The sequence below is a fragment of the Vigna unguiculata genome, chromosome 9, assembly GCF_004118075.2.
Source record: "Vigna unguiculata cultivar IT97K-499-35 chromosome 9, ASM411807v1, whole genome shotgun sequence".
Lineage (NCBI taxonomy): Eukaryota > Viridiplantae > Streptophyta > Magnoliopsida > Fabales > Fabaceae > Vigna > Vigna unguiculata.
Window position 1 is genome coordinate 38,071,169 of NC_040287.1, and position 24,226 is coordinate 38,095,394.

Below are 24,226 nucleotides of genomic sequence, written 5' to 3' on the forward strand. Positions count from 1 at the left end.
ACGCCCCTCTCAGACTAAAAAAGAAATCCCTTGCCGTTAACAAAGCTCAAAACTTTACATAGCGATTCGACGTCGTTTCGAACCTGCCACCGCATTTTGAAAGTTAAAACCCCACCAACCACCGACCACCGCCTTCAGATACGACGGTGAATCTCTCTCCCCTCTCTTTCTCCTTCTCCTCGTCTCTTTCTATATGTTCACAACACTTGTGTCATATAGGCAAATCGCTTCTCAAAATTCCTGCATTTGCGACGCCATGTTCCCTTTGAATCGCAGAGACCCACCCGCCAAACCTAACTCCAAAAAAACCTAATTTTTGTACTCGTTATAGCTGCCCAATTGTTGTTTGCAATCTGGGTCGAACCCGTTTCGATTTTTCTTGACTTGGATCTTATGGTGGAGAAGCATGGAAGAAATTGAAGGGGTGGATTGTTGCAGTAAAAGTGAAAGCAGGAGCTCTAGTGGGACTCGACCTCCCAATCCCAACCCACCTTCACATCGCCAATGCAAACTTGTTCGCCACGCTTCTCTCGTGAGTTATTCTTTCACAAAATTGATCTTTTCTTTAAGTAAGTAATTTTGTGCTAGCATGTTAGTGTGTGTGCTTATTTATATCCTTTTAGACAGGAAAATGCTGATTTGTGATTTTGTTGTTTGAACTGTTATGGAATTATTGAGTTCCTTGAAATGGCTATAATTTCTATATTTGACAATTTTGAACACCGTTTCTTTTCCTTTCCGTTGCCATTTTGATGCAGTGGGAGATTTTGGAAAGTTGTTGCAAAGGAAAGTGGTTGAGTCATATATGTGCAAGTTGTTTTAGCTTATATGGGTTATATTTCTTTTCATTCTTTATAGATGAAACCTAGAATTGGGATTTAGGGTAAAAGGAAAGTTTGGTGGGGAGAAGTAATGTAAAACACTGATGTTCGGTTGGTGTGGTAAAAAATGTCAGATCGTGGAGGTGTTGAATTAAATAAAACCGTGTAAATAATAACATTGAACTTTGTTCCGTCTTGCCAATTTTATGGTTACCTCGGGTGTGCTAACGTTCCTGAGCTCCTCTGGATTTGTCTATTTGGTTTTTTGTTGGTATAATTTACAGTCATTAGAGTATTGGGAGTGCTATTGATATGTTGTTTCTGGAGTTGCAAGTTCCTTTCTGCTCTGAAAAAAAAAAAATTATTTTCTGAGTTTTATTTTCCATCTGTTGTTTTTCTAACTGTTGTGGCTAAATCAACAGATAAAAACAAATTTGTGCGATGCATCTGAGCCAGGGGATGTTACTGAAGATTGCCAGACTGATTTCTTTCCAACGCTTCGTTCTGGAGCTTGCGCTGATATTGGATTTCGGTCAAGTATGGAGGATGTATATGTTTGTGTTGACAATTTTATGCACGATTATGGACTCAAGAGTTGTATAGATGGACCCAGTGCTTTCTATGGGGTATTTATCTATTTTTGGTGCTTAACTTGATTAATAGTGATTATTGGGTCGGTGAATTTTACTTTTTCTGATGATGACATTTGTGTGGAATTTCTTTGCAAATCATAGTCCTCATGCTAATATTCTCCGGTGATAATGCATTGCTTCACCAATACGGACTATTGACATATAAACACATCTTAGACACAACATTGCTGATCCCGGAGAAAATTTTGCTTGTTTCTTGCATTTGTTTGAAAACTGTTGTGAAAGTCAGGTAATGATTATGGTCAATGGCTTGGTCAGGTGTTTGATGGACATGGCGGAAAGCATGCTGCGGACTTTGCCTGCCAGCATCTGCCAAAGTTTATTCTCAATGATGAAGATTTCCCTGGAGACATTGAAAGGATAGTTGCTTCGGCATTTCTGCAAACAGACAATGCCTTTGCAGAAGCTTGCTCACTGGATGCTGCACTTGCATCAGGCACCACTGCATTAGCTACTCTTGTTATAGGAAGGTCAGGATTTCGACAATCTAGGTGTACATATATATTATTTTTTCCAACTAGCCAAAATCATGTTATTCATTTTTCTTTGGGTAAGTTTCCACTGTTTTTTTAAGGAAGTGCAAATGAGAATCAGGAACATTTCCGGCATGAAAGTGGATAGCTTTGATGAGTTGTGTGATGATGATAGTTTGTGATTGCAGGTTGCTGGTGGTGGCGAATGCCGGAGATTGTCGAGCTGTGCTGTGCCGTCGTGGAAAAGCGATTGAGATGTCAAGAGATCATAAACCGAGTTGCAACAAAGAGAGGAAGCGGATCGAGGCTTCTGGGGGGTATGTGTACGATGGATATCTTAACGGGCAACTGAATGTTGCTCGAGCACTTGGTGACTGGCACATGGAAGGAATGAAGAGCAAAGATGGTGGACCACTGAGTTCAGAACCCGAACTCATGACTACAAAACTGACGAGCGAGGACGAATTTCTGATCATAGGTTGTGATGGTATTTGGGATGTATTCCGGAGCCAAAATGCAGTGGATTTCGCCCGGCGCAGGCTCCAGGAGCATAATGACCCAACCATGTGCAGTAAGGATCTGGTTGATGAGGCTTTAAAGAGAAAGAGTGGAGACAATTTGTCTGCGGTTGTGATTTGCTTCCAGCAGCAACCTCCTCCCAACTTGGTGGCCCCTCGCTCCAGAGTGCACCGGAGCTTCTCTGCTGAAGGTTTGAAGGAGTTGCAGAGTTTCCTTGACAGCTTGGGTAATTGAGTTCCTTCAATTTTCTTCTTTTGAGGATTAAGATTCATTTGTAATTGTAGGTGTAGTAGGCCTGAGAGATAACTTTGACTGTAACATATGCGGCATCTAGTCGACATTTAATTTAGTCCTTCCATATTTAGAATCATTGCCTCATTCTTCTTACATTTCTGCATAATCAATACATATGGTTATGTGATGCATTTCAACTATCTGGTTCCTTTTAACTGGGCTATTACATACTTCAGATTAACTTTTATGCAAAACAGATCAATTTTTCTCTTGTGGATTAAGGGTAGGATCCTATTGACCAGTGATCTTATACATAATTTCCACAGTTTGTTTGTTTGAGTGTGAATGAAACATGAGATGTTTTTATTATTGTTGAAGTGACTACTTTTCAACAGAACAATCAACCAACCCTTGAACAAATAAAGGTGTATTTACGACTAAACCTTAATTGTGTTAAGTAAGGATTGAAAGACTGTTTATTTTTTATTTGTTTAATCGCAAGACGCTCTTATTTTTTAGGTATTAGTTAAAGTCACTTCTAAAACTTTATTTTGTTGAAGAGAACGCGAGGACTACGATTTTTTTTTTTTTTTTAATTCTTAAAAGTCAGGTATAGTTCTTGCTAAAACGCCCAGGTTCCCATTTAATATAATGCTTGTGAGAATGTGATTGGTGTCCGTTGTCATTTTGAATTATTGTTTTTATGTTTTGTTAACGTACTGATTTTGTTTTTGGTAATTATATTTGTGGAATTAGTTTTTGTAATAATTTTATCTTTCTCTTTTTGCTTTTCTTTTCTTATTTGATATTTTTCTAATAATTTTCCTCATAAAGTATAATAGACCATATTATATTTAGTTATGAGTGAATTAACAAATGACGTCACAATTTTAGTCATAATAAACAGTGAGTGTGACGTAACATCATTAAATTATTCATTACTCCTAATAAATTGCACGTTGCTTCCGTGCGCTTTTTTTTTAACCATTAAAATGAAAACAATTTGATAAAGATGGACAGATAGACAGATCCATAAATTATTGATCCACATCTTCTGCACATAAAATAATTCTTACACTATTCAATATTATCTTTTCTATTCTCTCTCTCGTTATAAAATCATTTTCTCTGCTATCTATGTCTCTTTGTTGACTCAGTTTTCTTGGACTATTCTGAGAACAACAAAACAGGCACATTCACATAGGCAATGGACTGACCATTAACATTTACGACACAGAAGTACAATGTAGCCGTATTGTAGAACAAGGAACATGGATTGTAACATTACGACAAAAAGTGAAAAATTAGTTCTTTCACCGGTGGAAGTATAGAAATAATACACATTTATATATTCATATTATGTGAATGCAAATTTCATCTCAAAAATCAGTTTTTTATAGTTTACTTAGGTATAAAATCTACTTTTTTAACATAATATCATATAATAAACAAATGTTGCAGAAATTTCGAAGGAGAATAGTGATCTATGTTTCTATATATTTCTTTGTTGTTGGATGAAATGTGATCCTTCATTTACAAGTTGTGCAGAATAAAGTGTTCATCTCTTTTGGAAATTGAATGCCTTGATTGAGAAGGCAAAGGTAAATCCAAAAAGTAGTGAAAACCCAACAAGCACAGCAGCAGCTACACCTACAAAGTCATCTCTATACCCAAAGTAACTCCTAACAAACTCTTCCACACTCTCTCCACTCTCTATACGATCTTTTATGTCACCAAATTGTGAAGTTACCAATCCATACAAGGTCCAGGACACAGGACAGATCCAAAAGTACCATCTCCACCACACTGGCATCCTCTGTATCAGTATAAAATATCATTTCTGAGTCAATCACTTACCATATGCGTATATGTGTTAAAATGAAGCTAAAGGGAGATATGAACTTACTGTTCTTGGAATCACAAATCCTGAGAAGAGGTTCCATATCATGTAGAACCCAAAGGAAACTATAGCAGCAACGTTGTGATCTGGGGTAAGACCCACAGCCATCATGCCATAGAAGGTGAAGTATAAAAAGGTGAAGAACATGAAGAAGAGATACCAAAAGAACTTGCCGAGTGTCCAATCAAACCCAATCATAGCATACACTATCACCCCATACACGAGGGTCTGTATGAGTATGTATGGGATCTCAATGGCAACCTGAATATTCCATAACTTCATGATTAGTGTTCTATAATTAAGAGAATCACTTGGTAATTGATTGTTAGTGTTCTTTACTCATGGATGAACAATTTCGTGTATACCTGTCCAAATGCGTATGGTAAAGCTGAGTACATTCCAGCAGCTCTTTCTCTGTAGAACACTGTTCTCTCAATGGCTACAACAGGTTGCACAGATGTAGAATTTTGTATCCCGATGAAGAGGACTGCAGCATACATGGACCCCATTGCATTAAATATATCTTGTCTTCTTTGCCTGCATCGGATAAATAAATTAAGGTTATAACATGAAAAATTAAAAGGGAATTAGAAACTATGGCAAGTGGTTGCATGTCGGTACCTTTTAGAGCCAATATCCCAAAATATTGTCCCAAACAGTAAGGCTATGATTGTTGTGAATAAAAGTCTCACTGCACTGTATGGGGGATTTCTCCAGTATGATAGGTGTTGTTTCCAAAGGCAAGCCATGCATTGAGTGAAGAAAGTCCGTGAGTACTTTGTGGGGAAGTACAAGTCTTTGGAACCTGATGGAGGTGTGCTAAGTTCCCATATCAAGGCCTTGTTTCTCCTGAATGTATGTGTAATATAATATTGGTTAACCATAGAAAAACATAATAACAGTGACAAATGTTCAAAGGGCAATGCTTTTTTCATGTGTATTTTGGTTTGAACTTCTAGTTGTTCCTACCTATATAGGTCAGAATTCTTGTATATTTCAGTGAAGTTAACTCCAAGAGCTGCTTCTTGTGCTTCTGAAGTAACCTCCAACATCCAAGTGGCAGGATTATAACCATTCTTAATCTTTGGCACCCCATTAATTCCCTACACCAAGAACAGGTTACTTGATGAACAAACTGGTTGAAAAGCACTAATTAATTACTAGTTAGAGATGATGCAGTGCAGACCTCAAAATAACTTATCAGTTGAGAACAATGCTGGCCTAGAGGCCCCACATATATTTCCTCACCTCCACGCTTCAACAGAAGTAGCTGTCAATATAACAATGCTGGTTTTTGTAAGCTGATTATATATATGTTCAACCTTAAAATGAAACACTGAATTTTTGTAAGCTGGTTAAGAGAAGGAAAACTGTCACTGACCTCATCAAAAGCATCAAATATATCAATGCTAGGCTGGTGAATTGTGCAGACCACGGTTCGCCCGGTATCCACTGTGTTCCTCACTGTTCTCATAACTATAGCAGCAGCTCTGGCATCAAGGCCAGAGGTAGGTTCATCCATGAATATAATAGATGGATTGGCAACAAGTTCTACTGCAATTGTTAACCTCTTTCTCTGCTCCGTGGACAAGCCATTCACTCCTGGCAATCCCACCAAGGCTTCTCTTAGTGAAGTCAGTTCTACCAGCTGCATAACTTCCTCAATGAACATCTGCTATCAATCAATAGGGTCTGTAAGCAACTGAAATGGCTTCATTGGTCATTTGGAAGAAGCTACAGTACTACAATGTTACAATGTCATTTGTTGTGTGCTCTAACATGAGCATGAACACGGATCTTATTAGGCACACACAACACACCCAATCAAACACCCAAGATTTCCTCATTCCAACAAGTAATAGGATGCTCTAAATTCTGTTGATGTTAATATACAGCGTATATCTGATTTACAAAAGTTTTACCTGTCTAGTTGCATAATCAACCTCAGGTGGTAACCGAAGCCATGCAGAATAAACCAAAGACTCATATACTGTAACATGGGGAGAGTGGATATCGGTTTGCTCACAGTATCCTGCTATGCGGGCAAAAGTTTCTTGCTTTTTAGGGTAACCGGATATGGTGATTTGCCCTTGAATATAACCTGCCGATTTCCTTCCAGATAACACGTCCATTAAAGTTGTTTTACCAGCACCACTTACACCCATCAGAGCTGTCAGAACTCCTGGTCTAAAAGCTCCATTAACACCCTTCAACAGTTCTAGTCGATCTTCAAGAATGCCTTGGTTCTTCATTTCCTGCAAACATAGATAGAAATCCGAATCTATTTCCGGAAAACTACGGGAAAACATGCGGAGGGACACCACACCATACACTATGCGAATTCAATTCTTGTACCTGTGGCATCTCCACCGCATATCTGATTTCATCAAAAGTAATAGAAAGGGGTGTGAAAGGAAGAACCATCCCTCGCTTCGTCTTGTGCTCGCTTGCACCAATGCTACCCACTCTTGACGACAGAGTTCTGGAGCACACACTTCTGCGATTTTCATTCCCTTTATCTGCATTGAAATTATACACTACATGAACACGTGCAGTTAAAACAGGAAGAAAATGTGACTGCGTGAGTGAACATGCAACCCACCAGAAGAGCCTTTGAATCTAGACGATAATTCAATTATGTGTTCGTTTCTGCCTGCATTTCTCTCAGCTAAGGCTTCTTCTGATATTAAAGCTTGGGGTTTTCCAAATGCTGCAGCAAAATGTTTCCGTTGTTAGATCACAATATATCGGTTCAAAACTAAAAGGTTCGTGTAAAGATACTTACGGTCAAGATATTGTAATGCCAAGGGGAAAAGGAAGTTGAACAGTAACATGTATCCGATGGAAGCTCCAACACCAATCCAATACCAGTATGCTTCAGGGAATATCCCTCTTGACTTCAACACCTTCACTCCTAATGGTTCTGTTGAATTTGGTGGAACCTTCAATGCAGAAATATTCACATATTGTCATCTAAATCTGATTCACACTTTTTTCCCAGTTACATATGTATAGAGAATATGTTTTTATTGCTTACATGTAACCAACTCTTTCCGAGAAATTCATTAACAGCTAGAGCATTCTGTGCATACATCATGGGCGAGAACCAGTAACCCCACAGCCACCACCTCTTCACATCAACTGGTTCAAAAGGAAGACTACAATGTCAGATTTTGACACCAAAATACCTCTGAACATGCTTAGAAACATGCATTATCACTCTAATTTTACAGGGACAATCCAATACTTTTGCAATAACTTCTAGTAACACATTCAGTTTACTTTTGCAAAGTAAACTGAAATACTTTTATTAGTACTTCACCTCTAGATAGGATAAATCCACCCATGACCATGACTGCAAGTAAAGCAAATGACCCAACTGTGTTTGCAACGATGATGTTCCTCCCAACTGCCCCCATAAATCGAAAAAGCCCAGATGCCATCTGGTTGATACAAACAAGCAGAAAGTACTGCTTGATGAACCTGGCATGAGGAACTATCAGTAAGCACACTGCCAAGCAAACTCTAAAGTCTATGCAATGTAAGATTAAAAGAAAATTCTCACCTTTCAATACTAGGATCAAATCCTATAACATAGTAAGTCATCACAACCCAAATTCCAACTTCCACTAGGGTTATAGGAATCTTAAGGATCCATGTAGGCAGAGAATATGCCCAAGGAGGAAAAAAGAGAAGGTCCCTTTGCTTATAGAAAACGGGGAGTTTCATGATGGACATGGATAGCTCGGAGTATCCATTGAACATGATCACAATTAGTACGAAGAACAATGCACCCATAAAGATACCACCATCAGTTTCAGTATCCCGGTGCATCTCAGTTCTCAGGAACAATGTCATTGTTATGAACCCCGTTAAAATCAACTGAAAATGAAAGAAACCAAGCTTGAATCAATCTACATGAACTTGCCAGTGCAGTTGCAGTTTATTAACAAAGGAAAACAAAAACATTGAAGCTAGAACAGTGCTTACTTGCCACATCTTGAAAATATAGACAAACGAATTCCTTTTCATAAGTAAGAATTCTCTGGACACGCAAGCTTTCAAAAGCTCCTTCTTGCTGACACCGTACTTGTTCTTTGTTAACACAGCAGGGTGGCCTTTGGACATGTCAAATGGGGTGGCAAGTTCATCACCAAGTTTTCGACCAATGTGAAATGACTGAAATGCCTCGGCAAACTCTCTAACAGTGACGAAGATGTATGGCTCATCTTTGTTTGCCCAATATTGTTCTTGGTCTTTTCTTGATGTTACCTGTCATACATATAAACATGAAGAACTGAGATGTGTGTGTTTCAAAGATAAAGAGAGGAAAACAAGTATATGGAAAGTTAGAGTTACTTCTTGTAAAAAATCTGCTACTCCTTTCCTCTCTGGACATTTGAACCCCATGTATTCAAAGAACTCAAGCACATTTTCCCTTGGACCCTGATACACAATTTGCCCATCTGAGAGGAGAATAATATCATCAAATAACTCGTAAGTTTCTGGTGCTGGCTGGAGAAGAGAGATCACAGCTGTTCCATTCAGAATGTGGATAGATTGTCTCAGAGAATTAACCATTTGGAATGTGGTAGAACTGTCTAAACCAGTTGAAATTTCATCCATGAAAAGTGCTCTTGCTGGTCCAACTAGCATCTCACCTATAATTCGCAGACACAAATAACATTGACTTGGTAATTGGTAGTCACGTAGAAGTCTTAAAAAAATATTGAAATATTTCATATTAAGCAGAAAACGAGATTTTTTGTTTACCAGTTGTGACTCTTTTCTTCTGTCCGCCAGAAATACCCCGAATCATGTCATCCCCTACCATGGTATCCGCACAAACTTCCAGTCCCAAAATCTGCCAAATGTTAGAAACAGGAACAACTAAGTTTCTTCCTTCCTTTTTCTTCGAAATTAAAACCATCTTACAAAGTTGCTGAATTTCATGTCTTGCCTTCATTATATAATCAGTAACCACATTGGTTTCTTGGCCTTCTAGTGCTGCTGCCTGTAAATTTAGTACGTTTAGATTAGCCACGTACATTAATTTCTAACATATTCACTACGGACTCAAAAAACTTCGAGTGGTTAAATTTGACATTTAGTTTTGATCTCGTGTCACCTTCATATAAATATCAAGATCAGGATCTGGCTTAATGTTTTCAGCCTTCTCTCTTCTTGACAGTTCTGCCAGCATCTCTGCATGTCACGCAAGTAGGAAACAGTTCAATCAAAGTTAAGTGAGATAATCCTTCAAAGACAACTAGACCTGACATCAAGAATGGTTCATGTTTTCAAAGGGCTTACTCACCATAACGCGTTCCAATCCCTTGACACCTTGCTGAAAAGGCCAATGTTTCTCTCACTGTCATTTCTCCTATGTGTAGATCCGTTTGACTTATGTAAGCTGATGTTCTCTGAGGCACAAATTCCTCCATCCCACGACCATTATACGAAACTCGCCCCGAAAACTGCAATTCATCAGGAAAAAAGTAGAATGAATCATAAACCTTTTAAGTGATTCTTATTCATCTGAGCAGTTACTGAAACAAAAGCAAATCTCATACTTTGAGATCTTTCCCAAGTCTTCCAGCCAGTGCCAACAATAATGTGGTCTTTCCGGAGCTTGGAGGGCCTAAAAGAAGTGTCATTCTGCATAAGCCAAAACAAAGATACGTTGAGATAAGATAGTTTAGTTTAGTTTAGTCTAGTTCCTCAACAATCCTACATACAAATTCCACAAAAGGTCAACTCCACCCTCTTACCTTTTAGGCTTGATGATTCCACTGACATCATCAAGAACTGTGAATGGCTTCTTTCGACTGGGAATAAGGTGAAGAGAATTGAGGAACCCCTTCAGAAAGAAAGACAAAATGCACACACAGAGACACACATTTGAACTTGTCAGTGTTCTCTGCTTCAGAAACAACTCTCGTGACAACATCCAAATCTATTGACCATTTACAATTACCTCCAACAAATTAATGCAGAAGTTAAAGATTGTAGGTAGTGCTCTGCTTCCCACATGAGCTTCTGCCTCGACATTCAAGTGCTCAAAACGAACTTCAATGGTGGGAATTTCAAGTCCAACACTGCACTTTCAACACACATTACAAATTTCTTTATACATGACATAAGGCCTAAAACATCCATTAATTTTCCATACCAGAGTTTAAGCGATCAAATCTGAAACACACACACATATGTTAGTAGCTTACCGATCAATGCGGTCCCTTAACTTGAACAAGAACTTCTCATTATCTTGTTCTGCAATCTTGACAAGCCTCTCCACCAAGTTCTTCCTCTGAAGTGGACCAAGTTTGTTTATATGAATCTCTGTAGGAGGTTGGCCTTCAGCCTCGGTGAGAATGCCCCTAGTCATGCGTAGATACGTGGGGAGTTTCTCAATAGCAGCCCATTTAAGCTCTTGTTCATCCTCTTCTCTTCTTGAAGACCCTGAAAACACATCAACACCACTGCTTCTCCACACGCTGGAGCTCCCTATGCGTGCACTTGCAGCTCTCAGTTCATCACTTTCCATCTTTCAACTTATGCAATGAAGCTAATTCAGATAATTCTGATATGAACAGTTTATGATAAACTTGTCATGTGCAATGCAATGAATTGATTAACCTGTTCCTGGTTTAAGAATGAATCACATAAATGGAAATGTGTTTGTTCATCTCATTATGCGTGAGTAAATGGTTTCTTTCTTGCATTCTCTCTTACTAACAGAAGAGGATGAACGGAAGCTTAGGAATATAGGCACCTACTTATATAGTGGTTGGAAGCACTCACTGTGAATCCTACATTACATGCAATCTTCTGCGTTGGCTCAATAATGTGCATTTCTTAATTAAAAGACAGGTCCTCAGAATCACACCCATTTCAAACCTCTCACGTTAGTGATTAAGTTTGTTATGACAGCAGAAAGATATCAAAATTAAATTATTCACCCTTGTATAAAATAATCACGTCTTTATTGTACCCTTTTTCTCTTATGACATAATGCGAACTCCAACATCTTTTTTTTTTGGCAACATTGTACTCTTTCCGTTTGTTTGTTTAAGGTTGTTTTATTAAAAATCAAGAAATATTATGATTTTTTTATTTTTATAAAATAATTACGGGACTTTCTGGTTTATGATTTTTCATTTTACATTAATAAATATATATGTCTAGACTAATTAAGTATTAGGTGAATGGTAAGAGTGTACTTGATAAGTAATTGGTGTTGTCTTAAATTTTGAAAAAAAAAACAATTAAATGAAAATATGGAGGCTTATATATATACACTGTCACCCACAAACCTTTTCATAGGAAAAAACGCCTCAAACCTAATAAAAGTTAATGTCTTTAACTAAGTTAATTAATTTATTATCTTCCTGAATTATTTTATCAGATATTGTGAAAAGGATTGAAAAAATACGTTAGTTATTAAGAAATGGAAAAATGATTTCTATGCATATTTCAAATAACATTTTGGATGTAAGAATACCTAAGTCAAAGATTAAGAAAGGTCTAGAGTTCTTACTAAAAGCACAATCAAATGCAATCTATACTCTCTTTTAAATGAAATGTTTTCTCTACAATTTAACCAAATAAAGTTCTAAAAATTGGAGAAATATTAACAAAATGAAATGAATTAACAATTCAATTAAAAGGATAAAAAGAGATCGTGAAGAATAGAAGTGATGACAATAGATAATATTATATCCATATTATAAACGATTATTAAAATACTTATTATTTACAAATTTTATCCATCTGTTACAAATTTTATCCAAAAATACTTACATATAGGATTTTTGCCTACATAACAGATCTCGATGTTCTAACTTGAACAATAAAATAAAAAGTTGATGGTATTTAATAGACGAGGGGATATCTACTTAAAATACAGAACCCAAGAAATTTGATGGTATTTAATAAATACGGATCCTCTCTTAAAAACAGAAGAAAAAGAAATATTACTGTTAATAGTAATAATAAAATGTATGTTTTTAAAAGTAGGGTTTACTAGATTCGGGAAGATTGGGTTTGAAGTTTGGTAATGAGTTAGAAAGGTAATAAAAGAAATGCAAAGTACGATCTGTGAATGGAATTGCCAAGTTATTCATGCCGACCTCAAATTATTTTAATACTCGTTTCAATATTAAGATGATGGCTGCTTAAGAAAAATACAGATTCTGCGCAAGAACGACTTCTTCCTCACACTTTCATTATACCAAATTTATAATTTCCTTTTAAATATTTTTTAGGTTTAATAAATTTTTAAATGGGTAATCAGATAAATTATCAAAATATAACTTTTACCAAAAACTTGGATGTCTAACATGGAATTTAATCACATTATGTTCGTCTTTTAATCAAATTTTGTTATGTTTATTTGATCTTTTAATCAAATTTTGTTAGGTTTATTTGATGTTTCGTACGCATTTCAGGATTGTATTTAAGTTGTTTATATTGTTTGACATACTTTTACTTTAATGTTAAGTCAAATACTATTATGAAACACATTTGAAATGCTAAATAAACTTAACAAAATTTGATCGAAAGGACTAAATTCACGTATTTCGAAAGATGAAGGACTAAGTTGGTCTAAAATTTCGAAATAGACTAATTCTAAAATTCATTGAAAGTTTAAGAACCAAAAATTCATCACCATTATTTTTGCATATGCAAAAGAGAAGAGGTAGAATGTAGAAGATGAATATGAGAAGAGAAGGTGTGGATCTAAGACAAAAGAGATCCCATGTGTTCCAAAATCCCCATGGATCCGGAAAAGATCCGATGGTCCATGGGTCAACGCCTATGTTACTTCTCTCACCATTATTATATTTCCCACAACTTCATTATTCTACGTATTCCCCACTAATGCATGTCCACTCTTATCATGCATTCACATTTGCATACATGCATGCATGTGCTACCTGGGCTTTGCTTCACCTAAAATAATGTGAAGTGTCTCTCATCATCATCATCCATCACCTTCATCATTTCACCTCTAATCAACTCAAATATTTCTCAACCAACACCAACAAACACACCACCATAATCATATCTTTAAATATCACATATCCATGGACATGCCTACCATAAATACAAGCCCAAACCAAACCTTTAGGTTTAGACTTCCTTCATATGATCATGTGTTGTACTCAAAATTATAACTTTTATCTATTTTTTTTTTCATCTCTAACTACTTTGTTTGTGATAATATTAAAACAAAAAAGTGGAGACTTTTGAATTTGACTTTTATTGGCCTCATTTGATAAACTCTCAACTAAGCAATCATTAGTGCTTTCCTTTTTTTGTTTGAACTAAGTTATGATAACTGAATTATCACTAAAACAATTCATGTCGGACATCATAAGTTGATGTTTGTCATTTTTTTTTTCAACATGTTTTTCTTTACTCACATAATGAAAACAAAAAGGACATTTATAACAGTATATTTAGTTATGTATTAAATATTTAGTAATGTATTAAACAATGTATTTTAGTTAAATAGGGAATTTTACGTTAGCATATTCCATGCATGCGTGGAAATGCCATGTCGCAGTCTGGCACAGTAGATACAAACAAAAAATCAACAACTGAGTTTTAAAACTTCCATACAAATAATAAATCATTGTCAGTACCTCTGGGTATATTAATTTTATATAATATAAATATATATTTTAATTAAAAAATAACAAAAAGCAGCATCAGTAGTCCAACGGTCAGGATAATTGCCTTTCAAGCAATAGATCCGGGTTCGACTCCCGGCTGATGCATTCTTTTTTTCATTTATTTAATTTTAATAATTCATTAATAATATGATTTTTTTTCTTTCAAAATTACCTTTATTATAATTATTCTCTCTAGTTAAGGCATTTTTTGGTGGCGGGTAGATTAACTCCCTGGTTGACTCATTATAATATTCGATTATCACAGTTGTAAACTTTATTATAGATATTTTATATACAAGACAGGTAGGGTGATGAACAGAAATATTTATGATATATAATACTATACCATTTCCCTTCATTTTTTTATTTTTATTTTTTGAATCAATTTAATATGTTTGAGAGTAAAAACATGATAAAATTATGTGTTTTGGAGAGGAGGAACAGAACATTAATAACCTCTTCCAACTAACTCCTCAAGTTGACTTAGGTGTGTGGATTATAAAATAGAGAGATGTTATGAATGGTATGTACATGGACATGAAGTTAACCTAAAAGATAGAATGGGAGACAGAATGAACATGGGAAATATGAAGAATGGTGGTGAAGTGCATGGCTCTGTCTCAATGCTTTCAATCATTTATGACTCTGTTTATTATGATGACAACCACTACCTAGCTGGGTTTATAATAACACTTTTAGAATAGCAACTTCTTCTTCACCTTCACATCTATCTATCTATTCATCACTGCAACTAATTCTCATTCACATCTCATAAAAATGGCCAAAATCTATAACATAATTAATGTACTTCCATTGATGGCAGTACCAGTGATACAAAAGGTGGTGGATTTGTAAGAATTATTGTTTTTTGTTTGTACGTGTTAGAATATATAGATGTGATAAAAAAAATCAGTATAAAACATTATCCTTTGAAATAAAAAAACTCGTATCAAAAGTCAAGTGATGTGATGATGTGATTTGAGGAGATTTTTGTTTTTTTCTTAATAGAGAAAGTATAAAACCAATGTTATGTTTTCATTATTACTATTTAAATGTAATTGAGTATTTATGAGTAAATTATTATAATATATAGTATTAAAAAGGGAATGAAATAAGAATTAAGATAATGAATATTGTATTAAATTTTACCTTTCTTTACCAATTTGAAAGTAAATTTTATATTGTTTTTTAAAATATTTGTTAATACTAAAATGATTTTTGTATCGAGTATCATTTCATTCTAATTTTTCAAATTTTTTTTTATTGATATTTTCGTTTTTTTCTTAAAAAACTGTTTATCCTGATTTATGAAAATTTAAGAATTGATCAGTATTTCTTTTTAACCTTTTCCTATTTAAAATCAAATAATAAATACTATATTATTCACATATGATTTAAAACTTTTAAAGATAGAAAATAAACCCATATTGTAATATGGTTATCCAAAAATTAATCACTATGTGATTTGTCATGAAATAATAATAAATTTTATTTGTTAAAAATTTATTGAAATATTAAAATTAATATATTAAAAAATATTGTATTACCTTTGCTCTTCTTAATTATTATATTACCTTTATTTATTTTAATATATTCAATATTATAATAATAACAGTTTTATTTCTTACACTAATTAAAAAAATTATTATATTTAAATAATTATATTTTCTCTTTTTTATAACATTTACCATAATATTTTTACAGTAATATTTTATTTAATCAATATAAAATTATTTTTTAATTATCAGTTATACTTTTATTCAATAATTACTTTATATTAAATTATATCTAATTTTAATTTTCATTTATTATCATTACATATTAACTAAATATTATAGATGTGAAAATAGATTTTAACCGAGCCAACTAGATTCATCTTGGATTTGAGACAAGTTGAATTGGAAAAAAATTAGTTTTTTATTTATGTTAAAATGAACACGGTTTACTTCATTTACATGTTAACGAGTTTGAGTTAATTAGAGATGTATTGACTTGTAATCTACTTACAATAAGTCCTTACCTTTTTTATCATTCCTTTCATCACATATTTATTATAATAATGTACTATTTCAAATTTTGTAGATTGACAACTTGATTTTTTTTTTAAACTAGTATGTACTTTGATTTCAACTTAATATCTTTATAATAATGGTTATAGGTGAACAATTTTATTGTACTACTATAGATTAATGAAATCAATCAATTTTGATTGTACTATATAAAATAAATTTAGAAAAAAAAATGTTTAAGTTAATTAACTCACCTAACCTATCAACTCATGATTGGTTGAATTAGATATAAAATTTTTAATGATTGGTTGAATCACTTACCAATTCCAGATGAAAGTTTTTTTAATGTGAAGTATAGTGCTTTTGTAAGAATGTTGTTTAAATTTGAAGGTTTTTCTTACTTTAGAGTACCTTAAAATTATTACCAAAAATAATAAATAGATATGTGATTGTAAATTCGAGCCCATTCTTTCCTGGGAGGTGCTTTTTTGCCTGGGCCCGGCTGCAGGTTTCAAAATTGCATTCCCAAGTCGTTCAAAAATCTGTTTATAATATTTGGGTAATATAATTAGTCTCAAGACTTTCCCTCAATCTCTCTTTCATTTGTTCTGGTTTTTGCTATTAGCCTTTTCATTTGTATAATTACACACTTTAGGTAGAGATTGTCTTTTGAGGTCATTGTTACTACCAAGTATTCAATAACTTAGTAATCACAACTGAGATTTTTTTGTTATGATGCTGCCAAGTGCCAGCGAATGTGACCTTCATCTGGGCCACTACCTGCATCACCATATGGATATGTTAGACTTGATTTATATACAATATGTGTGTGTGGTTAGCATACAAATAATTGGAAGTGGTTGTGCACTGTCACATGCTCAAAACTCCTTTCTATTTTCCAAGATTCTTGTCACTCATGTCTTTGGTTTAGGGAACTACAATGGCCCTTATGTTTCTTTTTTCTTTTCACTTGCAACAACAATTCAGGTCTTCCCCGTTTACCCATGTTCTGCTGATGTAAAATGCAGAATTTAAAAATGAATGGCCTTCACTGCAACTTTAGTCTGTATGTTATGGAAATATCACTGTTTTGTTTGAGTTCAGATATTTTCCATGCACTTCATTCTTAGCTAAAGTCATCTTAAAATCTTGATTATATCTTAGCTTTCGGATTTTGATTAAAATTTAAGACCAACATGTCAGATTCAAGAAAGTGAAATACGTTGAAAACTATCATTTTGGATGTATTTTAGAGAAGTGATAAAGTTGAATGGTGTCATTATAGTTAGTTGCATCTGTTTGGTTTCTTGTTGGTTAATCGGGCCATCTTTGACCCGTCTTCACACAACCAAACAGTAGAAGATGTAGTTTCTGAATTGCTAGTAGCACCATAAAAAAAGACTACCATAATTACGCAGTTGTTTGCGTCTTTGGGCAAGCAATTGTAAAATATAGAATTTTAATATCTAAGAACATATTTTGTAAGTACATGTGGTGCCGTGGGATGTTATTTTATTTCTATTGATGCCATACCATAATCAAATTTTACATATTAACCATGGCCAAATTTTACAGATTAGGATAGTTATTGCAGATCATTTCATGCTTTTGACAGTAATCTCGTGAACCTGATTCCTGCATTAGACGATTCTTAATAAGCTAATCCGCCAGAAAATGTATCCGTGTCGTGAAGCAGAGATTCTGTCAACCAGTAACCATCCCAGCATCCACCAACCCTCTGCCAGTGACAAACAAACAAACATCAGATGCATACATGGTTAATCTATAATTAATTTAAGAAATCAATAATTGAAATATCTATCATTGAATTAAGAAAAGAATTATACCAGCTAAATACTGCTGCAGTAATCCAGAGTTAACAAAAATGCCTAATTACGTATTTCCAGCAAAAATAAACAATAATTTTTGCAAACAAGATGAACCAAACACGATATTGAATCATCACGAACATGAATACGATGATACGATGTAGCGGAAGAAATCGTGACCAAACCTGAACCATTGTAAATTGAAATATCTCCTCTTCCTCCGGTCGACTTCCACGAATCCAAACCCGCTGCTTGTATTTGTTCTGTTTGATTTGAAGCTCATCACTCCATATAACATCAGTTTTTTAAGATAATACAGAAAAAAAAAATTGAACAAGAACAAACATTCTACCTCCTCGACAAACAAAGTGCTCATGATCTTTCTCTCCTTGTGACCTAGCAATACTCGATAAGTAGAGTGGTGAAAAATACGCCTAAACCTTTCAAACTGCACATGCAGAGGTGTATTGATCTTTAGCATGAATTTCAACATACAAATATTTCAATAATAGTAAAGTAACCATGATTGTGTTATGTGCAGTATGCAGAAGTTTTACACGATGAAGTAATAAAAAATTACTATTAATATGACTTTACTGCAGAAGTTGATAATTTTCCTGTAAATACTTTCAAAGAAGAACAGAATTTTAACATACCTGGCCCAAATCAAAGAAAGGCCCAAAATAGGTAGACCTTTCAAAAGGATCAAATCCGGCGAACCTGTACATAACCTCGATTCCATAGTCTTGACGAGGTTGGTCGTTATACTTCAAGGCTTCGAGCTGGTAATGCACAGCATCTTCTGCACTAAACTATACCAAACATTGATTAAACAGAAAAGGAACAAAGAAAAAGGAAAGATAAGAGGAGAAGTGGTGGATAGTGATTATTACATCTAATCGTGGACCGAAGGGTCTTTTCTTGCGAGATTTGAACCTGCAGGCGGTGTTGGAATCGGAATATTGGAGAATAAAATGGAATTGGATGAATATATGTAAGGAAAAATAGGTACCAATCCTCGGAGAGGAAATCGGGAACTTCGGCAGCGGCTTTGAAGCGAGAGTTTCCGGTGTTATTGAACAAGAATCGAACGGAATGCGGATGCGACAAGAGAGACGATCCAAACGACATCGTTCAAGGCTCTGATACGAAAGGGGAGAAGGAGAAGAAGAGAAGAAATTTGAAGATCGAGATGAACGCTTTTCTCTTCCAGCTTCTGAGCACGACGTCTATGGTCTCTCTTGGTCTCTTGAAGATTATTTTTAAAATATAATTTATGATTTAAATTACTTAAAAGTATATTGTAATGATAAAATTAGAGCCGTCAATTATAACTCGTGAACCAACTTGGCTCATCATAGGTTTAGATTGGATTGTGTTGAAAAAAAAAATTACAAATTTTAGTATGGGTTAAAAATAACTTAATCCACTAAAACCCGACTCATTCGGGTTGAACCCGTGATGAGCCGAGTTGGCTCACCAACCCGCTAATAAATTTTAAATATTAAATTTATATATATATATATATTTTTTTTTTGTTAGTGAGTATATTTTTAGTTTTGGTTCTCATGTGTTAACTAAATATCGTTTTTCCATTATTTTAGAGAATGTTGAGGCACTCATTTTAATACAAAATTGGTTGTATGGTTTTGAACTAACATGTAACATTATTGTTAGTACTGTAAAATTAATTTAATTATTTAATACTTAATCTTTTAATATTATTAGTTAATATTATTTTTGTCTTGTTTTATTGTAGATGGAGATAAAGAAGATGCTTCAAGAAATGAAAATGTTGTGAATTTATCCATTCAAGATTCTAATAATAATACAGTTCGATAAGTGACAAGAATGATTTAACGTTAGGTAGTAATTTATATTTTTGTGATTTTGGTTTATATTTGGAGTTTAACATAATTTAGGAATTTATTTGGATTGTATTTAAGTTTATTTATATTTTAATCGGAATTATAATTTAGTTTTCTTGTGATTGAAAAGAAAAATTGTGTGTTTTTCTTTTAATTAAGTGAGTCAATGAGTCAACCCGTTCCCGTTTAATCCGCCAACCCGTGGTAGGTCGGGTCGAGTTCTAATTTTATTGGCTCGCTAATTAGTGAGTCGGGTTGGGTTGACCCACTAAGGGATCAATCCGTCATGGACCAAACCGAATTGGGTCATGGACCAAATCGAATTGGGTCGGGTGACCCGTTTTGACAGCTCTAGATAAAATAGTTCAACCTAATATTTTACACTATAACCAAAATAAATATTAGAAAATCGAATCTATTTAAGAATTAACTTAGACATTTTACATTATAAAATAATTTCTAAAAATAATTCATTTTTAAAACAATTATATTTATAAATAATAATATTTTGACTCGATTCATTTCAACGACATCTCAATTATCATGCCACTAAAAATAACCATCTAACAAATTTCCAACAATTAACAGGGTCTTAAAAACTGCCATTATTAGATACGTAACACGTTCTAAATGCTTGAGTTCAAATTTCACTCCTAGTTTTCAAATGGAAACAAGCCATTTATTAAAATGTTAATAACATATTTACGAATGATAAATATAATATTAAAACATAACATAATATATAATGTATTGTATTATAATTATGGAAAATGATACTTCAACTATCATTTTTTACTTTTTAACATAATTTAATATGGATCATTGATTATTTTAAAAAATATAATAATATATTAATCAATGACTCACAATAAATCAAGTCAAAAAATAAAAAGTGAAAATCAAAAAATGAAAATTATAGTATCATTATCCATGATTATTTTAACGAAATTATAAAAGAAGTTCATTTGACGCATCAGCTAAAAATGAAAACGTGTAAACATTAGCCTGGACAAGCTGAAAAGTGAACTTAAAAAATTTTTCAATTGAATAAAAAAAATCACTTTAAATTTAAAATATTTCGAAATCTATTCAAGAAGATAATAATATTTTGAATTTTTTTTTACTCACTTTCAATTTACCATTTTTATCATCATTAGATCATCATATCACATCATTGAAAACTATTTAAAAATACATAGAATAAAGAATAGAGTTAATCAAATAGTAACCGATCAATCATAATCTTTACTTTGTAACTTGTGAATAAACAACAATAAAAAATTGGATTAAATATGTTGTTAGTCCTTTAATTTTCACTAAAATTTTGGAATCACTTAATTTCAAAATTTTGAACAAATTTACTCTCTCATTTTTCAAAATATGTGGATTTAGTCCTTCTAATCAAATTTTGTTGGATTTATTTGATGTTTCGTACATATTTTAGAGGTTGTATTTGAGTTGTTTATATTATTTGACATATTTTCATTTTAATGTTAAGTCAAATATTATCATGAAGCGTCCTTGTAAAATAAATTTAACAAATTTTGATTAAAAGGACTAAATTCATGTATTTCAAAGTTGAAAAACTAAATTGGTCCAAAGTTTCAAAATTGACTAATTTCAAAACTTTTTAAAAGTTAAAGGATAAACAACGTATTTAACCCTACAAAATTTTGATACTTATCAATAACTGAGACGATATGGACATATGAAATAATAAGGAAAATTTGCGTTATAATAACTTTTGCAAAATTATTAAAATGGATAAATTTGAAAAATACTTTTGGTTCAGCCTGCTTTTTCTTTATATAAAACATAAAAAATATACACGACGCAACTACCGTTTCTATTGAAATAATATTTTCCTATTTATCTAATAATATAGACTATACAAATGAATTAGACCTCTTCATCTTCTAACGTAGTCTTCTGGTTTCCCTATTCTTTTTCTTTTAGTTAAGCAGATGCATATATATATATATATATATATATATATATATATATATATATATATATATATATATATATATGCTAAAAGAAAGTAAAGGTGACACTTAGACCTATTTAGCTTAAATAAAAGAAAATGATTTTAAATGCATAAGAGAAAAAAATAACATAATTACTTTTTTACTTAATTAAATTTTATACTTTTTGAAACGTGAAAGCAAATAAAAAGATAAAGTATCTGTCACATTGTCCCTTTAATATAAATTTTAAATTTTAATTAAAAGATGTAATTTTTTTATTATTCTATAAATAAAAAGACTTAATTAAAAACATTTAATTTCGTTAATGATTGGAGGTAGTTTTATTGCTTTTTTAGGAAAAAAAATTCTTTTTACCTGGATTACATTTAATTTTGTATTTTCCGACCTTTTAAATTGTATTTAATTTTTTTAAAATATTATAAAAAAGAATAAATTCACCTAATTTAAATAAAGTATTCACAAAGTTTTCTATTTTATACTTATTTATTTTTACATTACAATAAATATATGTATCAACTAGTTTTCTATATATATTTTTTTACATTATTAAATTTTGAAAATAGTCCTTGAACAAAAGTTAACAATCCGTCGGAGTTTTCGATAATTAAATTGAGAGGAAGTATTAAACTCAACCGACCTGAATGATCAGGTTATAGGAACAAAAACCACGTAGATCTCAACAGACAGTGACCACTATTAAAATATAAATGCAGGTTCATCATATTACTCAATCATTACAGAGAATAATTTTCAGAGTAATACCAACAAATAATGTATCCAAAGAATCTGTTCCCCTCTTCAAACCCTGCAAATCGACAAATTAAGAATCCTCAGTTGAGATTATTTCACTCTAAATCGATAAAACCAATAAACCACTCATCATCCATTCACCAAAGATTCTAGAATCATAATTATTAATCTTGTGCAGGTAAGGAAAGTCGTAACAGAAGCACTCAACGTTTGATTTTTCAACGTCTAATCTTCATACGTAGGTTAAAAACGTCGTCACGAGACGAAACCAACACGAAACGCAATTGAGAATAAACTAATACCAGCGATGAAGAGGTAAAAGAGAACTCACTGTTGGTATTCTACGTTAATGAAAGGTGCAGAAGCGTTGGCGATGACCTGAAAGGCCCTGGAGGAGAGGACCAACGTAGTTCCAGCTAAAGAAGGCCTAGAAACCGATGATTGCGCTCGATCAACGATCTTGATCTGAATCATCTGGCCAGGAATGCAAGTTCTGCGAACCGCAGCGCTGATGCACCGCACCTGATACTGCCTCCCACATGCGGCGCCATTGTCCCATAAACCCTCGCCGACGGCACCAAAGAAGTTATTCGACGGAAACTGCGACGCGTCTCTGCCGTAACATGCACTGGCTGCACGTGTCACCATAAACAGTTACACGATTCAAATATTAACACGTGTTATTTTGTAACCTATGAAAGATTAATCTGAAGTAATTAACATTGATATACTTACGCAGAAAGGGAGGGCCATAGTGTGCAGCAGTGCCGACGTCAGCGAGAGAGTGGCGGAGGAAGAGTGAGGAGAGGAAGAGTGCAGAGGATGAAGCGAAGGGAGAGAGTAGAAGACATTGATGCTGCATCAGAAAATTAAGGAATGCGTGCAAAATTTAGGCCAAGTTGTTGAACACATTTGTAGTAATAAATTATGATTAGGGTTACAAAGTCAGCATACAAAACTGTGGTCGTTGGTCAGCATAACCGCGTCAACCTTAGCATTCACTACTTTCATTATCCGTTATGATCATTAAAATAGCTGTTTTCTTTTTTGTTTTTTTCTTTTTGTTTTTGAGTTTCCATAGAATTTCAGAAGTTGTATATAATTAATTTTTGAATAAATATTATCATTGTCGGGAGAAGAATTTATATTGATTGGTAAGGTTTAAATTTCACTCTCTTTTTAGTGTGATTTCGTGTTATTCAGTATCAATTTTATCTTAGTTATGAAAGAGTGTTCTAAAGAATCTATGTTCATTCAAGATAAAATAAAATTATAGTTAGACTTAAATCTTATTTTCTTAACATTAAAAAATATCTTTCCTATTTTCAAACCTGAACACATTTTTATTACTTTTACTTTATTTAGTGCATTTTTTAAAATTATTTTATCTTTAATTATTATTTGATGTTTTGATATATGTCATCACTTGCTTTTGATATAAAAATAGTTTTTTCTTCTTAGATATTGAGAAACAAGGAAACTTAATTAGTCTCTTAATTCAA

General features: G+C 33.3%; 4 protein-coding genes and 1 non-coding gene across 8 annotated transcripts; 2 read left to right on the top strand and 3 right to left on the bottom strand.

Moving 5' to 3' along the window:
* LOC114196046 (probable protein phosphatase 2C 22) lies at positions 1 to 2,900 on the top strand. The gene is made up of 4 exons (XM_028086543.1): positions 1 to 532; positions 1,244 to 1,447; positions 1,733 to 1,944; positions 2,136 to 2,900. Exons 1-4 carry the CDS (start codon positions 407 to 409, stop codon positions 2,698 to 2,700), a joined length of 1,107 nt encoding a protein of 368 aa, XP_027942344.1. The 5' UTR covers positions 1 to 406; the 3' UTR covers positions 2,701 to 2,900.
* A 1,264-nt stretch (positions 2,901 to 4,164) lies between these two features.
* Positions 4,165 to 11,327, bottom strand: LOC114162389 (pleiotropic drug resistance protein 1-like). Its single transcript, XM_028046257.1, has 24 exons — positions 10,825 to 11,327; positions 10,578 to 10,698; positions 10,372 to 10,460; positions 10,174 to 10,258; positions 9,918 to 10,077; positions 9,729 to 9,805; positions 9,561 to 9,614; positions 9,374 to 9,464; positions 8,960 to 9,261; positions 8,591 to 8,872; positions 8,166 to 8,482; positions 7,923 to 8,083; positions 7,638 to 7,741; positions 7,386 to 7,542; positions 7,203 to 7,310; positions 6,956 to 7,119; positions 6,523 to 6,855; positions 5,982 to 6,272; positions 5,787 to 5,870; positions 5,570 to 5,703; positions 5,222 to 5,449; positions 4,966 to 5,137; positions 4,607 to 4,861; positions 4,165 to 4,516 (listed from the first exon to the last, which is right to left on the bottom strand). The coding sequence occupies exons 1-24, from the start codon at positions 11,145 to 11,147 to the stop codon at positions 4,259 to 4,261; spliced, it is 4,350 nt and encodes a 1,449-aa protein (XP_027902058.1). The 5' UTR covers positions 11,148 to 11,327; the 3' UTR covers positions 4,165 to 4,258.
* A 2,986-nt stretch (positions 11,328 to 14,313) lies between these two features.
* TRNAE-UUC lies at positions 14,314 to 14,385 on the top strand. The gene has a single exon. It is a non-coding gene; the product is annotated as a tRNA-Glu (tRNA).
* A 3,325-nt stretch (positions 14,386 to 17,710) lies between these two features.
* LOC114162531 lies at positions 17,711 to 19,400 on the bottom strand. Of its 4 annotated transcripts, none has more exons than XM_028046453.1 (7): positions 19,131 to 19,400; positions 19,012 to 19,054; positions 18,775 to 18,930; positions 18,471 to 18,566; positions 18,304 to 18,366; positions 18,137 to 18,149; positions 17,711 to 18,027 (listed from the first exon to the last, which is right to left on the bottom strand). In XM_028046453.1, exons 1-7 carry the CDS (start codon positions 19,247 to 19,249, stop codon positions 17,930 to 17,932), a joined length of 588 nt encoding a protein of 195 aa, XP_027902254.1. In that variant the 5' UTR covers positions 19,250 to 19,400; the 3' UTR covers positions 17,711 to 17,929. The 4 variants fall into 4 exon arrangements, with proteins under 4 accessions (XP_027902254.1, XP_027902253.1, XP_027902256.1 ...); XM_028046452.1 differs by having other exon boundaries at positions 18,304 to 18,381; XM_028046455.1 differs by lacking the exon at positions 18,137 to 18,149.
* A 3,270-nt stretch (positions 19,401 to 22,670) lies between these two features.
* On the bottom strand, positions 22,671 to 23,813 carry LOC114164523 (EG45-like domain containing protein 2). The gene is made up of 3 exons (XM_028049233.1): positions 23,460 to 23,813; positions 23,056 to 23,356; positions 22,671 to 22,779 (listed from the first exon to the last, which is right to left on the bottom strand). Exons 1-3 carry the CDS (start codon positions 23,584 to 23,586, stop codon positions 22,773 to 22,775), a joined length of 435 nt encoding a protein of 144 aa, XP_027905034.1. The 5' UTR covers positions 23,587 to 23,813; the 3' UTR covers positions 22,671 to 22,772.
* Between the last annotated feature and the right edge of the window lie 413 nt (positions 23,814 to 24,226).